The sequence below is a fragment of the Salvelinus namaycush genome, chromosome 3, assembly GCF_016432855.1.
Source record: "Salvelinus namaycush isolate Seneca chromosome 3, SaNama_1.0, whole genome shotgun sequence".
Taxonomy (NCBI): Eukaryota; Metazoa; Chordata; class Actinopteri; order Salmoniformes; family Salmonidae; genus Salvelinus; species Salvelinus namaycush.
In genome coordinates this window covers 84,046,269-84,062,015 of record NC_052309.1, presented here as the reverse complement: position 1 = coordinate 84,062,015, position 15,747 = coordinate 84,046,269, and the positions used below count along the sequence as shown (strand labels likewise).

The 15,747-nt window shown below is 45.9% G+C and overlaps 1 protein-coding gene across 1 annotated transcript in view; it reads right to left on the bottom strand.

Annotated features, from left to right (window-relative positions):
• Positions 1 to 14,434, bottom strand: part of LOC120044084 (adenylate cyclase type 9-like) — an 89,976-nt gene extending 75,542 nt beyond the window's left edge. Inside the window, exons 1-2 of the mRNA XM_038988672.1 lie at positions 14,284 to 14,434; positions 12,541 to 14,229 (exon numbers count right to left, since the gene is read on the bottom strand). Coding sequence (XP_038844600.1) covers positions 12,541 to 14,229; positions 14,284 to 14,380 — 1,786 coding nt within the window. The 5' untranslated portion in view covers positions 14,381 to 14,434. The remainder of the gene's footprint in view (positions 1 to 12,540; positions 14,230 to 14,283) is intronic.
• Positions 14,435 to 15,747: the final 1,313 nt, after the last annotated feature.

Sequence of the window (15,747 nt, the reverse complement as noted above, 5' to 3'; positions counted from 1 at the left end):
TTTACTCACAGGCTTCCAGCCACGTCTCCTTGCTGCCTCCCCAAACCACCGCTCCTGGGCTTTAGCTGCCTCCCTCTCTTCCCGAGAGCGGCGATTCTCTCCTGCCTTAGCCCAGGGTCCTTCTCCATTCAATATCTCCTCCCATGTCCACGAATCCTGGTTTCGCTGTAGCGCTCTCCCACGTCGCTTGGTCTTTGGTTGGTGGGTTCGAAACTCTAGCTCTTCCTCCTCCTCGGACGAGGAGAGGCGAGACGGATCAGATGACCAATATGCAGCGTGGTAGTTAGACATAATGAAATTTATTAAACAAGACGAAAAAACGAACTACACTTGATAATTAACAAAATAACAAAACGACGTAGACAGACCTGGACATGAGAACTTACATACAACGAAGAACGCACGAACAGGTACAGACTACAAAACAAACGAACGAACGATACAGTCCCATGTGGTACCAACATACAAACACAGGAGACAACCACCCACAACAAACAATGTGAAACAACCTACCTTAATATGGCTCTCAATCAGAGGAAACGTAAACCACCTGCCTCTAATTGAGAACCATATCAGGTAACCCATTAACCAACATAGATACACATAACATAGAATGCCCACCCCAACTCACGCCCTGACCGACTAAACACATACAAAACAACAGAAAACAGGTCAGGAACGTGACAATGACCCAGTCCTGTTTAATTTAACATGTCCTTAGAGAGGAGGAGAGTGATGTGATCCAACGCTCCCCCAGCAGATCTATGTTCAAATACTATTTGAAATCATTTGTGCTGTGTTTGATTGAGCTTGCCTGGCAAAAAGAAACCAATAGAATACGTTCAAAACCGCAAACTCCACCCATTTAACACTCCAGGCAGGCTAAAGCAAACACTCCAAGTATTTGAAAGATTTTGAATAGTATTTGAACCCAGGTCTACGCCCCAGCTCCCTAGCAGAAGCAGTACACCACTGAGCTCAGCAGTACAGTTAGAGAAGGTCAGTGTAAGGGATGCGAACTGGCGGCAGAGAAGTCAGACGCAGGAGAGAAATAACTGTGTTTCCAACGGCGCAGTTTAATAACAAAAACCCACCGGAAAACAGAAAAATAAAATAAATGGGTACATAACCCAACGCACACCAGGAAAGATGTGCACAAGCACTTACAATAAACAATCACCGACAAGGTCATGAGGGGGAACAGAGGGTTAAAAACACAACATGTAATTGATGGGATTGGAACCAGGTGTGAGGGAAGACAAGACAAAACCAAAGGAAAATGAAAAGAGGATCAGCGATGGCTAGAAGGTCGGCGACTTCGACCGCCGAACGCTGCCCGAACAAGGAGAGGGACCAACTTCGGCAGAAGTCGGGACAGTCAGGGTTCTACATTCAACAAGAATATGATATAATAATATGATCCATCCACTTCAAAGCAGCATAACCAGCTCTTGTCCGAGCGCTGGAATTCTGTCACCTGAATGTCATCTAAAACAGACTAAAGAGAGCCATACAAACTGTAGAAATAGAATTACTAGTCCACCTATCATGGTCTCATTGACTTGAAAGGGGATGCCCATTCTAGTAACTCTATTTCTATGATGCTGACATTTAGCTCTAACTATAGTGTGATGTTCTGCAGGTGCCATCGCTCCGAATTAGTCACCAAAACAGGATGGACACAGCCAGGTAATTTCCAGGGTGAGAGCCCAAAATAGCTCCCATTTCCACTGAGATAGGGACAACAGGGGGCCGGGCAAACATTGCAGACGGACGAGGGGGCGGATAGACAAGTGGGCAGACAGACACTAGACCAGACAGATATACCAACCGTCGGGACCACACAGAGACAGGGGGAGAGAGGTACGTGGAGATCAAAAAGCCACTTCTGAAGAGGTGCCTACTGACTGCTCTTGTCAGGGATAGAAGGGGAAAGGGGGATACCTAGTCAGTTGTACAACTGAATGCCTTCAACCGAAATGTATCTTCCGCATTTAACCTCTCTGAATCAGAGAGGTGCAGGAGGCTGCCTGTAACGATCGTTGTTTGAAGGATGGTCGGACCAAGATGCAGCGTGGGGTAGGTTAATCATTTTTATTTAGATAACCGGCACAAAACAAGAAAGAGTAACAAAACGTCCAGCTTTGTAGGGCTAAAAAAGCAACAATACAAAATCAAGATCCCACAAACAACAGGTGGGAAAGGCTGCCTAAATATGATCCCCAATCCGAGACAATGATAGACAGCTGCCTCTGATTGGGAACGATACCAGGCCCACATACCAGGCCATCGTAAATCGACTGTCAGCGTTAAATCTCAGAGGCTCCTCTCAGTTCGCACAGCCACGAGAGTTCTAAAACCCCTATTATGTTGCCTCTCAGAAAAACAGACAGTGTGAATGTACTAATATAGGCCTACATTCTTATATGAAAGTAATGTGATTAACATAATGTTGTAATTCTACCACAGGCCCAACGCTCTTAGACTACCTGCTGCCCCTTTTAAATCTAATCACAGATGATACTGCGCTCCTTCAGAAGACTGCACTCCACTTCCCCAACGATTCAGACAGACCTGTCAACTTCCCTGTTTAGGCCTAGGCTTCCTCGGCTAAGACTGTATTCACATCTCAACTAACTCACAAGGCATTCTGCATACAGTCAGCAATTTTAGTGAAGGAAATGTAAGACTAAAAACAATGTCAAAATGACTTATTAGCACCATGTAGACAGACACAAGCAGATTAAGAATGGCTATTATTAGAGCGTCACTTAGGGGCTGGCTAGCTCATCCTTAACAGGATGCACCTGTGACATTTAACTATTTGGCACTCAGCCAGAGGCTACAAACACAACAATAAATTGTACACAGTTATAGTACCAGTCGAAAGTTTGGACACACCTACTCATTCAAGGGTATTTCTTTATTTTTACTATTTTCTACATTGTAGAATAATAGTGAAGACATCAAAACTATGAAATAACACATATGGAATCATGTAGTAACCAAAAAAGTGTCTAGATTTTATATTTGTGATTCTTCAAAGTAGCCACCCTTTGCCTTGATGACAGCTTTGCACACTCTTGGCATTCTCTCAACCAGCTTCATGAGGTATGCACCTGGAATACATTTCAATTAACAGGTGTGCCTTCTTAAAAGTTAATTTGTGGAATTTCTTTCCTTCTTAATGTGTTTGAGCCAATCAGTTGTGTTGTGACAAGGTAGGTGTGGTATACCAAGGTCATATTATGGCAAGAACAGCTCAAATAAACAAAGAGAAATGACAGTCTATCATTACTTTCAGACATGAAGGTCAGTCAATAGAGAACATTTCAAACATTTTGAACGTTTCTTCAAGTGCAGTGATGAAAAAAACAACGCAAAAACCATCAAGCGCAATGATGAAACTGGCTCTCATGAGGACTGCCACAGGAAAGGAAGACCCAGAGTTACCTCTGCTGCAGAGGATAAGTTCATTAGAGTTACCAGCCTCAGAAATTGCAGCCTAAATAAATGCTTAACAGACTTCAATTAACAGACACATCTCAAAATCAGCTGTTCAGAGGAGACTGTGTGAATCAGGCCTTCATGGTCGAATTGCTGCAGAGAAACCACTACTAAAGGACACCAATAAGAAGAAGAGACTTGCTTGGGCCAAGAAACAGGAGCAATGGACATTAAACCATTGGAAATGTGAGATTTTTGGTTTTAACCGGTGAACGGAGAGTCTCCGCATGTGTGGTTCCTACCGTGAACCATGGAGGAGGAGGTGTGATGGTGCTTTGCTGGTGACACTGTCAGTGATTTATTTAGAATTCAAAGCACACTTAACCAGCATGGCGACCACAGCATTATGCAGCGAGACGCCATCCCATCTGGTTTGTGCTTAGTGGGACTATATCATTTGTTTTCAATAGGACAATGACCCAACACACCTCCAGGCTGTATAAGGACTATTTGACCAAAAAGGAGAGTGATGGAGTGCTGCATCAGATGACCTGGCCTCCACAATCACCCGACCTCAACTCAATTAAGATGGTTTGGGATGAATTGGACCACAGAGTGAAGGAAAAGCAGCCAACAAGTGCTCAGCATATCTGGGAACTCCTTCAAGACTGTTGGAAAAGCATTCCAGGTGAAGCTGTTTGAGAAAATGCCAAGAGTGTGCAAAGCTGTCATCAAGGCAAAGGGTGGCTACTTTGAAAAATCTAAAATATATTTAGATTTGTTTAACACTTTTTTGGTTACTACGTGATTCCATATGTGTTATTTCATAGTTTTGATATATTCACTATAATTATATAATGTAGAAAATAGTAAAAAATAAAGAAAAAACATTGAATGAGTAGGTTTGTCCAAACTTTTGACTGGTACTGTAGGTCAGACACGAGTGTGTTTAAGCATGCGTGTAATGAAATGCCTGATTCACACTTTAGACTATAGATCCGTCCTGAACTGGGTGGCTTGGATATTTTATATCACATTGTGCTTTCCAGCACAGTTCCAGCAACTATGATGGATGCATAACCAGTCCAGCCCAGTAGGCCTACAGCTCGGCCTGGCTTAGCAGTGCCAAAGGGGGAAAAGACACAGTTATAGATTTTTTTTAAAAGGCTTGAATACAATCTTGTTCTGTGAACGCGATGAAGCTTTTAAAAAACGTTGAAGGCCCTGAACACCAAGAGTGAGACATTAACTAACTCAAAAGAACATCAAGACCACGGAGGGGGGGCAGTGGCACAACGATTAGTGTCTGGGTCAAAGCCACTTACTCCCACGGCTGGGCGAGCGAAGAGCTCCGACCCTGCCAGAATCCACACCTTCCCACCATGATTTACTGTAGCTTACGTACGCTAAGACAGTGGGGAAGATTTTTCACAGCGAACAAGCACAACTCTCTCCTCCTGACAGCTAGCTCTCTCAGCGGGCCAAGAAAATCTACAAGGACAGGATACATCTTGGGAAGTGAACTGAATACATCATGGAGGGAAGGGAGGAGAGGAGAGGGGGAAGAGGGGGAGAAGAGAAGAGGGGGAGCAGGGGGGAGTCAGACGAGTGGGAACGGCACATTTAACCTGAGGCAGGAAAAAAAGGGAGAGTGACGAGGGCAGACGCCTTCGCCCTCTTGAATCTAATTAACGAGCGAGAAATGTTGCGCTGCAAATCACTTCTTCCTCTTGCCGTTATTAAGTAAAGGGCACTTATGGCAGCCTATTGGTTAAAGGCGTTGGGCCAGTAACCGAAAGGTTGCTATTTAGAATTCACTAACCGACTAGGTGACAAATCTGTCATTGTGCCCTTGAGCAAGGCACTTACCCCTAATTGTTCCTGTAAGTCACTCTGGATACAAATGTCTGCTAAATGACTAAAATGTAAATATAGCCCCATTACTCGCCTGGCAAGCTCATAACACGCTGATTCCTTGGCTGAAGACTGCTGCTATAGTTGTGCAGTGTAGAGACAGAGACTGCTGCTATAGCTGTGCAATGTAGAGACAGAGACTGCTGCTATAGCTGTGCAATGTATAGACAGAGACTGCTGCTATAGCTGTGCAATGTAGAGACAGAGACTGCTGCTATAGCTGTGCAATGTATAGACAGAGACTGCTGCTATAGCTGTGCAATGTATAGACAGAGACTGCTGCTATAGCTGTGCAATGTAGAGACAGAGACTGCTGCTATAGTTGTGCAGTGTAGAGACAGAGACTGCTGCTATAGCTGTGCAATGTAGAGACAGAGACTGCTGCTATAGCTGTGCAATGTAGAGACAGAGACTGCTGCTATAGCTGTGCAATGTAGAGACAGAGACTGCTGCTATAGCTGTGCAATGTAGAGACAGAGACTGCTGCTATAGCTGTGCAATGTATAGACAGAGACTGCTGCTATAGCTGTGCAATGTAGAGACAGAGACTGCTGCTATAGCTGTGCAATGTAGAGACAGAGACTGCTGCTATAGCTGTGCAATGTATAGACAGAGACTGCTGCTATAGTTGTGCAGTGTAGAGACAGAGACTGCTGCTATAGCTGTGCAATGTAGAGACAGAGACTGCTGCTATAGCTGTGCAATGTATAGACAGAGACTGCTGCTATAGCTGTGCAATGTAGAGACAGAGACTGCTGCTATAGCTGTGCAATGTATAGACAGAGACTGCTGCTATAGCTGTGCAATGTATAGACAGAGACTGCTGCTATAGCTGTGCAATGTATAGACAGAGACTGCTGCTATAGCTGTGCAATGTATAGACAGAGACTGCTGCTATAGCTGTGCAATGTAGAGACAGAGACTGCTGCTATAGCTGTGCAATGTATAGACAGAGACTGCTGCTATAGCTGTGCAATGTATAGACAGAGACTGCTGCTATAGCTGTGCAATGTATAGACAGAGACTGCTGCTATAGCTGTGCAATGTATAGACAGAGACTGCTGCTAGAGCTGTGCAATGTATAGACAGAGACTGCTGCTAGAGCTGTGCAATGTATAGACAGAGACTGCTGCTAGAGCTGTGCAATGTATAGACAGAGACTGCTGCTATAGCTGTGCAATGCATAGACAGAGACTGCTGCTATAGCTGTGCAATGTATAGACAGAGACTGCTGCTAGAGTTGTGCAATGTATAGACAGAGACTGCTGCTAGAGTTGTGCAATGTATAGACAGAGACTGCTGCTAGAGTTGTGCAATGTATAGACAGAGACTGCTGCTAGAGTTGTGCAATGTATAGACAGAGACTGCTGCTATAGCTGTGCAATGTATAGACAGAGACTGCTGCTATAGCTGTGCAGTGTATAGACAGAGACTGCTGCTAGAGTTGTGCAGTGTAGAGACAGAGACAGGCTACTTGGCACACTATATATGCTGACTAAAATACACAAATCTTGAAGGTTTGTTCTCACTACGTAATGTTACAATGATCTGACTGTAACCATGAGTCATGGTGTTGAGAAATGGAATGATGGTAAAGTCACAGAGAGAGCAACACGCCCACACATCAAAGATGCAGTGTGAAACGGCCCTAACAGACAGTATCGTTGAGAGGATGAGGAAGAAGGAGAGCGGGGGAGGAGAGAGCGGGGGGAGGGGAGAGTGAGAGGGGGGAGGGAGAGAGAAGCAGAGGCAGTGAGAAGGGAGAGTGACAGAGGGAGAGAAGAGAGAAAGAGATGGATAAGAGATAGATGAAAGGAGGGAGGGAGAGATTGGAGAAGGGAAACTAACACTACACAGACGGTCTAGGACAGGCGCCTGGGGACCTGTTAAAAGACACCATTTTCCCTCAGATGGAGAGAGCATAACGGGCCCAACCACTCCATAAAACATTCAACCATTGTTGGGTTTCAGGGCTGTTTCACGCCTGCTGGTGTGTGTGTGTGTGGCCTACTAAAGACACTCCAGGGGCTGCCTGACAAACGGGAGCGGTGGTGTTTCTGACAGAGAAGAATCTTCCTTCCTTCCCGCCATCATCCATCATTTCCAGCTGACCGGCTGCACCTGCTGAGGCGTCGGCCCCCGCCGCCACCCCCGCCGCCAGCCCGCCCGCCAGCCCCGCCGCCAGCCCTGCTGCCACTCTGTTATAATGCTATGACAATGCTCAGATTGACTTCATGCTCTGGAATCACACACAGGCATTTACCCTGGTTGGCACCACTGTGATCCAACATAGGCCTAGAGACACAAAAAGGCATGAACAATATATAGTCCTTCCTTATACCGAAACGTTGTCACTATTAAAGTTGTAATAAGAATCTCAGTATTTCTTTCTGCAGTGTCTCAGCCAGAAACTCAGAATCATGTGATGTACTGCATGACATTGCTCATTTCTTTCCCACACAGGTCAGCCAAACCAGCATCTACCTACTAGCTGGGAAAGGACTTTCCCCTACCTGTATATATGTGAAGGCCACAATGTTTCTTTCTGCAGAGTTCCTCGCCCAGCGTCTAAAAATGATGAGATGTAACACACAGGTCAGCCAGCACAGCATCCACCTACTAGCTGTGAAGGACCCTTTCCCCTTGCATGTGGGACGCAGGGTCGTGGGAATGAGCGAGGTGACCCGTCATTTTGACCTGAAAACCCTGACTACACACTGCAGAGTATACTGGTAGAGTATACTGGTAGAGTATACTGGTAGAGTATACTGGTAGTGCTGCATATTCATTAGATACATAACTTCACGACGCACCAACAACAAACTCACTGAATCAAAACATGGTCTATCATTGCCCACAATGACTGTTATGTAGCGTGAGCCTCTGATACTGCTAGGGCTGGCGAGAGAAACAGGTCGAGACCAGAATAAAGGTGATTTTCATTTCTGCACATTTTAGTGGCGGTTCAATCCCTCAGCCTTTCAAACACAGCTCCGTTTGGCACCATAACTTCATTACTGCTAGGTGATAATGTACTGATTCTCCAGATGATGAAAAGGAACATTAAGCCAGAGTTATAGTTCCATCAGAGGTATTTGCATAAATGCATCAAATAAAACCGAATTACTGGTCTCTCTGGGGTTATGCAATTTAGCAGGGACAGAGGGACAGTGAGGAATAGAGAGCGCGAAACGGAGAGAGAGAGAGAACAGAGACGGAGAGAGAGAGAAGAGTCAGGCTGAAACGAGGCGGAGCAGATGCACTGTAAATTGCTGACATCTCCATTTATAAAGAAAAGCCGTTGCATAAATAGTGGCACTTATTTATTTATTTATTATATTTCACCTTTATTTAACCAGGTAGGCCAGTTGAGAACAAGTTCTCATTTACAACTGCGACCTGGCCAAGATAAAGCAAAGCAGTGCAACACAAACAACACAGAGTTACACATGGAATAAACAAACGTACAGTCAATAACCCAATAGAAAAATCTATATACAGTGTGTGCAAATGTAGTAAGATTAGGGAGGTAAAGCAATAAATAGGCCATAGTGGCGAAATAATTACAATTTAGCAATTAAACACTGGAGTGATGGATAGTGCAGAAGATGAATGTGCAAGTAGAGATACTGGGGTGCAATGGAGAAAGAAAAAAAAAGCAATATGGGGATGAGGTAGTTGGGTGGGCTATTTACAGATGGGCTGTGTACAGGTGCAATGATCGGTAAGCTGCTCTGACAGCTGATGCTTAAAGTTAGTGAGGGAGATATAAGACTCCAGCTTCAGTGATTTTTGCAATTCTTTCCAGTCATTGGCAGTAGAGAACTGGAAGGAAAGGCGGCCAAAGTACGAGTTGGCTTTGGGGATGACCAGTGAAATATACCTGCTGGAGAGTGTGCTGCTATGGTGACCAGTGAGCTGAGATAAGGCGGGGCTTTACCTAGCAAAGACTTATAGATGTTTTGGCGACGAATATGAATCGAGGGCCAGCCAACGAGAGCATACAGGTCGCAGTGGTGGGTAGTATATGGGGCTTTGGTGACAGATGGCACTGTGATTGACTACATCCAATTTGCTGAGTAGAGTGTTGGAGGCTATTTTGTAAATGACATCGCCAAAGTCAAGGATCGGTAGGATAGTCAGTTTTACGAGGGTATGTTTGGCAGCATGAGTGAAGGATGCTTTGTTGTGGAATAGGAAGCCGATTCTAGATTTCAATTTGGATTGGAGATGTTTAATGTGAGTCTGGAAGGAGAGTTTACAGTCTAACCAGACATCTAGGTATTTGTAGTTTTCCACATATTCTAAGTCAGAACCGTCCAGTGTAGTGATGCTAGACGGGTGGGCAGGTGCTGGTAGCGATCGGTTGAAGAGCATGCATTTAGTTTCACTTGCATTTAAGAGTAGTTGGAGGCCACGGAAGGAGTGTTGTATGGCATTGAAGCTCGTCTGGAGGTTAGTTAACACAGTGTCCAAAGAAGGGCCAGAAGTATACAGAATGGTGTCGTCTGCGTAGAGGTGGATCAGAGAATCACCAGCAGCAAGAGCGACATCATTGATGTATACAGAGAAAAGAATTGGCCCGAAAATTGAAGACTGTGGCACCCCCATAGAGACTGCCAAAGGTCCGGACAACAGGCCCTCTGATTTGACACACTGAACTCTATCTGAGAAGTAGTTGGTGAACCAGGCGAGGCAGTCATTTGAGAAACCAAGGCTGTTGAGTCTGCTGATAAGAATGCGGTGATTGACAGAGTCGAAAGCCTTGGACAGGTCGATGAAGACGGCTGCACAGTCTTGCCTTTTATCGATGGCGGTTATGATATTGTTTAGGACCTTGAGTGTGGCTGAGGTGCACCCATGACCCGCTCGGAAACCAGATTGCATAGCGGAGAAGGTACAGTGGGATTCAAAGACTTTAGAAAGGCAGGGTAGGATAGATATAGGTCTGTAACAGTTTGGGTCTATAGTGTCTCCCCCTAAGGAAATAGTCTCACTAAGGTAAGACAATCCCTTGGAGGTTCAGAGCCAGGGTAAGAGAACAGGGTCACATTGAGGACGACGTCTGGGTGGCAGGCAGGCAGGCAGTATAACTGAACAGGGAACAGAAATAAGGGGGAGGACAGGGGAGAGAGGGGTACAACCGTCTGTTTGTGGTTCAGTGTCACATAAAACCAACACCCAGTCAGCCACAAAGGGCACCTCCCAACAGACTGAACCCCCCTGTCCCTGATGTCCCCAACGTATGACATACGACACTGTGAAGCAGGTGCTGACCTTGACCAGTGCCAGGCCCCACGTGTCTCGCTGTCACGGACAACAAAGAGGGAACCACCAATCACCTTTGATGTAGTGTCCCTACTGGCCCTATATAAAGCTCTCATTCAGAACAGAAATGGGTGCACCGTACTGCAGCACATAAACAACACAGCATAAAGGTGTCAGGGTTTTCAGAAAAACCACATAGGTTTACTAAGTGAAACTGAACAGCCGTAACGTCCTTATTACTGCTGCCTGTGTTGCGAAACTGCCGTTAGGTGACCTTGCTGCATCAGTAGAGCACCGATAGATTACAATTAATCAAATGGCCACCCAGACTATTTACATTGACCCCCCCCACACCTTTGTTTACACTGCTGCTACTCGCTGTTTATTATCCATGCATAGTCACTTTACCCCTACCGTGAAATTACCTCGACTAACCTGTACCCCCGGACATTGACTCGGTACCGGTACCCCCTGTACATTGCCTCGTTGTTGTTATGTAATTTCCTTGTGTTACTTTTTGTTTAAATATTTTTTACTTTAGTTTATTTAGTAAATATTTTCTTAACTCTATTTCTTAAACTGTATTGTTGGTTAAGGGCTTGTAAGTAAGCATTTCATGGTAAGGGGTACACCTGTTGTATTCGGCGCATGTGACAAATAAAATGTTATTTGATAGAGAGGCCGTCAGTAAGGCAGAACCAGAACAGTCCCAGGGTATGTTAAAATGTTATTTGATAGAGAGGCCGTCAGTAAAGCAGAACCAGAACAGTCCCAGGGTATGTTAAAATGTTATTTGATAGAGAGGCCGTCAGTAAGGCAGAACCAGAACAGTCCCAGGGTATGTTAAAATGTTATTTGATAGAGAGGCCGTCAGTAAGGCAGAACCAGAACAGTCCCAGGGTATGTTAAAATGTTATTTGATAGAGAGGCCGTCAGTAAAGCAGAACCAGAACAGTCCCAGGGTATGTTAAAATGTTATTTGATAGAGAGGCCGTCAGTAAAGCAGAACCAGAACAGTCCCAGGGTATGTTAAAATGTTATTTGATAGAGAGGCCGTCAGTAAAGCAGAACCAGAACAGTCCCAGGGTATGTTAAAATGTTCCACTGCATAGAGAGATCAATATCAATGTTGCTTCTGACTCTCTCCATGCCATGCTAAAGCAAATACACAAGACTGGATATCATGTTACATTTAGCAATCACAACAACATCTCAATCTGTGCTTAACTCCTGACAGCCAGGCAATACTGGAAAGCTTAAGAAAAAGTACTTTCAAGTACTACTTAAGTAGTTTTTTGGCGTATCTGTACTTTACTATTAACATTTTTGACAACTTTTACTTCACTGCATACATTAAAAAAGTATGTACTTTTTACTCTGTACATTTTCGCTGACACCCAAAAAGTACTCGTTACATTTTGAATGCTTAGCAGGACAGGGAAACTGTCCAATTCACTCACTTACCAAGAGAAAATCCCTGGTCATTCCTACTGACGCTGATCTGGCGGACTCACCAAACACACATGCGTCATTTGTAAATGTCTGAGTGTTGGTGTGTTCCCCTGGCTAGCCGTGAATTTAAAAAAGAAGAAAACGTGCTGTCTGGTTTGCTTAATATAAAGAATGTGAAATTATTTATACTTTTACTTTTGATACTTAAGTATATTTGAGCAATTACACTTACTTTTGATACTTAAGTATATTTAAAACCAAATACTTTTAGACTTTTACTCAAGTCGTATTTTACTGGGTGACTTTCACTTCTACTTGAGTCATTTTCTGTTAAGGTGTCTTTACTTTTACTCAAGTATGACAATTGGGTACTTTTCCCACCACTGAAAGCAATCACATAAATCACAACCCATTCCCACAGATGTGCAAGCCCCGCCTTGCAACCAGCTGATCACGTACCTTTCAGCTGGTCCGCCACCACGCTCTGTCCAACCCTCTCAGTGACCCGCCCGTTCTCCCTCTGGTACCGGTCATCCAGGAAGTTGGCGGTGGCCTCTGATAGGTGCACCTTCCCAGCCACGCCCAGTTGCTCCATCAAATTGGCCAGGTTCACGTCGTTGGACCACACGTCGAACTTAAATCGCTTCATCCCTAGAATACCGCACAGGACAGTGCCCGTGTGGACACCCACCCTCATGTTAACCATCTCACTCTTCTCCTGGCAGAACTGTTCGATGGCTTGGATCATGCCCAGCCCCATCTCTACGCAGCAGTAGGCATGGTCAGCCCGAGGTTCAGGGCAGCCTGCCACACAGTAGTAGCAGTCCCCGAGGGTGCTTATCTTCTCACAGCACGTCAGCTCGCACAGCCGGTCAAAACGTCCAAAGAGGTCGTTGAGGAGCCCCACCAAAGCGTGGGCCGACTTGTTGGCAGACATCTTGGTGAAGCCTACGATATCCGCGAAGAGGATGCTGACGGGCTCCATGCGCTTCATGTTGAAGGGTCTGAAGATGATCTGGCCTCTCGGGATTGAGGTCTTATTCCTCTTGTTGTTCTTGGGACTGGAGATGACGGCCGCCGCGCCGCTGCTGGAGTAGCGCTTGGCCGAGCTCCCGCCCGCCAAGCCTTCCTCGTCGCCCTGCTTCATCAGGTCGTCAGCCACCCTCCGAGGCATCACAGAGTGGATCATGCGTTCTTTCAGCGCCTTCTCCACCTCCAGGTCCTTGCCGTGCATGATGGCCTGGCCCACCTTGAGGAAGGTGCTTCGCGATCGCACCTCAGACATGATGAAAAGGTGGATGCCGATGGCGTGGGCGCACAGGTGGAGCAAAGCTTTGGCTGGCCCCAGCCAGCGTAGAGTGTCCCAGTCAGAGTCTGACCCCTCCGAGGCCTGGCTCCAACCATCCCCAGCAGCCTGGGTGAGGTGAAGCCATCCCAGAGCCTCAAAGAGCACAGAGTAGAGAAGTCCCAGTAGCACCGAGGCATAGAGTCGGACGTGGAGGACGCTGTAGAGTAGCAGCAGCACCTCCATGCCCAGGGAGAAGGTCCCTACTGGAGATAGGCAGGCGCTGCCCGTGGGTAAGTCCCGGTTGAAGGTAACATTCCTGGGCTCCATGCCACTGAAGTCCCCCACATCCTCCACCACATCCTCAGGAGGGAGGGTCTCCAGGTCCCTGAAGCCGGCTGTCTGGATCTGTGGTGCCAGGGTGAGGGCAAAGGTCACCACGATGAGCAGCAGCGACGCCTGGTTGTAGCAGCGGGCGTAGATCCTTGTGAATGTCAAAAGGAAGAGGAGGAGGCAGAAGAGGAGGAAGCAGGCGGTGGGGACGAGGAAGGCAGTTCGGTCACACCGGTCGGGGTTGGCACTGAAGTACACCCCCCAGAGGAGGCTGGCGGCGAACAGGTAGAAGAGGACGTAGCGGAACCTCCGCTGGGTCTGGGGAAAGCACCTCTCCCTACATGCCTCCTCCAGGATGGGAGAGTCAAACTTTGGGTCCCAGAAGTGCCCAGCAGACCTTTCGAACAGCTGGGGCATCTTCCTCTGGGTTCGCAGCCCCTTAACCACGGGCCTGAGAACCCCGGACTCTCCCGAGCTGCAGCTAGAGGAGATGCTGTACTTGCAGTGTTTGGACCCGCCCCCCATGAAGCCTCCTCCCATGCCACCCAGCGCCCCGGCTCCTCCTCCGTGCTTGTGTTTGACACTACTGCTGATCCTCACGGAGACGCTGCCCTCGCCGCTTGAGTCACAGCTCACCTCTGTGTTGTGAGGCAGCAGCTGCTGATGTTGGGGGGATGCCATGTTGCTTTTTAATCTAACAGAAATTAGACAACAATAGAGCGAATTGCTATTTGCAAGGCAATGTAGGCTATGAATGTATTGAGTGGTACCCTCTAGACTAGAACAAGTGTAAATTAAAAGCAAAAGTTGGGGGAAATAAATGATGCACTAACAGAAAACATCTCCAAAGAAAAAGTCTGACACGTGAGCCTGTACTGGATTCTGACCTGTTAATTATTGCCCCTCATGACGTCAATACTCGCATTCTTATACTTGCCCCTCTGTTTTGACGCACTTGTGTCGCACAGTTCATTCTGTTCCAGTCCAAGTACTGACAACTGTTTTTGACTCATTGAAAAAGATTTGGGGAGAAGTCAAAATCTTACATAACATAATTATGTTGACTGTAGACACGTAGTTGTGTAATACTACTTTAGTAGTATTCAGTAGCATTTCAGTAGCACTTCAGTAGCATTTCCCTGACTAAATAGCCGACTGTAGACTACTGATATATTGGTACAAATTCTTCAGATAATGGCAACTGAAACCTGGATCAAATTCCTTCATGCTCTCACTACTTGGCTGCCTGCATAGCCATTCTTTGTACATGCACTGTCAAAATAATCCTCTATTGATTTTAGATCGCGTCTGCATTTATATTCGCGTCTACAGAACTGTAGCCTCCTGCCTGTCCTCTTATATGTTATATATTACATGGTAATGCTTTTAAACAAGTAGACTATAATGCATTCAGAAATTGCTTCCAATTTACAGTGATATATGAGAAAAATTATCCTTTCAAACTTCACGCGCAAACACTTAACAGTGTGTGTGGAACTTTATCCTGTATTCCCCAAATAAACCGAAGCGCCGGCGTTGTAAAGGCATCGCAAGAAAAGCCACAGTTACGGAACTATTGTTTGACATATGCCGGGTTATTTAAGGCGGAAATGTCTTCACATAAACAAGAAAGAGAAAACAAACACTGACGTCTAATGCCCATTATCCTTCTTTACCCACATGCTCTTGCTGTGATTGGGAAAAGGCCCATTCGTAAGTATTTCCATGGATGGAGCCACGTCCTTTCCTGAATTCCCTCTCCGGAATTTCCAAAGCTGCGCCTCCTATTCCCGGGATCCACGCTGATAGAAGTGGGCAATTTGAAGAGGACAAGGTGGCAGAATAGAGCAAAGAGCTGCAAAATGTAGTAGACCTACAATTGAATTGGAGATCAAGTGTAGGCCTACACGCGCAAATACTACTTTATTGGATCCGGCCCATGCTCAGTCTGTGTTGAGTAAATATTGTTTTGATAATACAATCAAACAATAACAGTCAAGTTAACATAACATTTATTTGAATTTCCTGATAACTGGCACTGGTTTCTC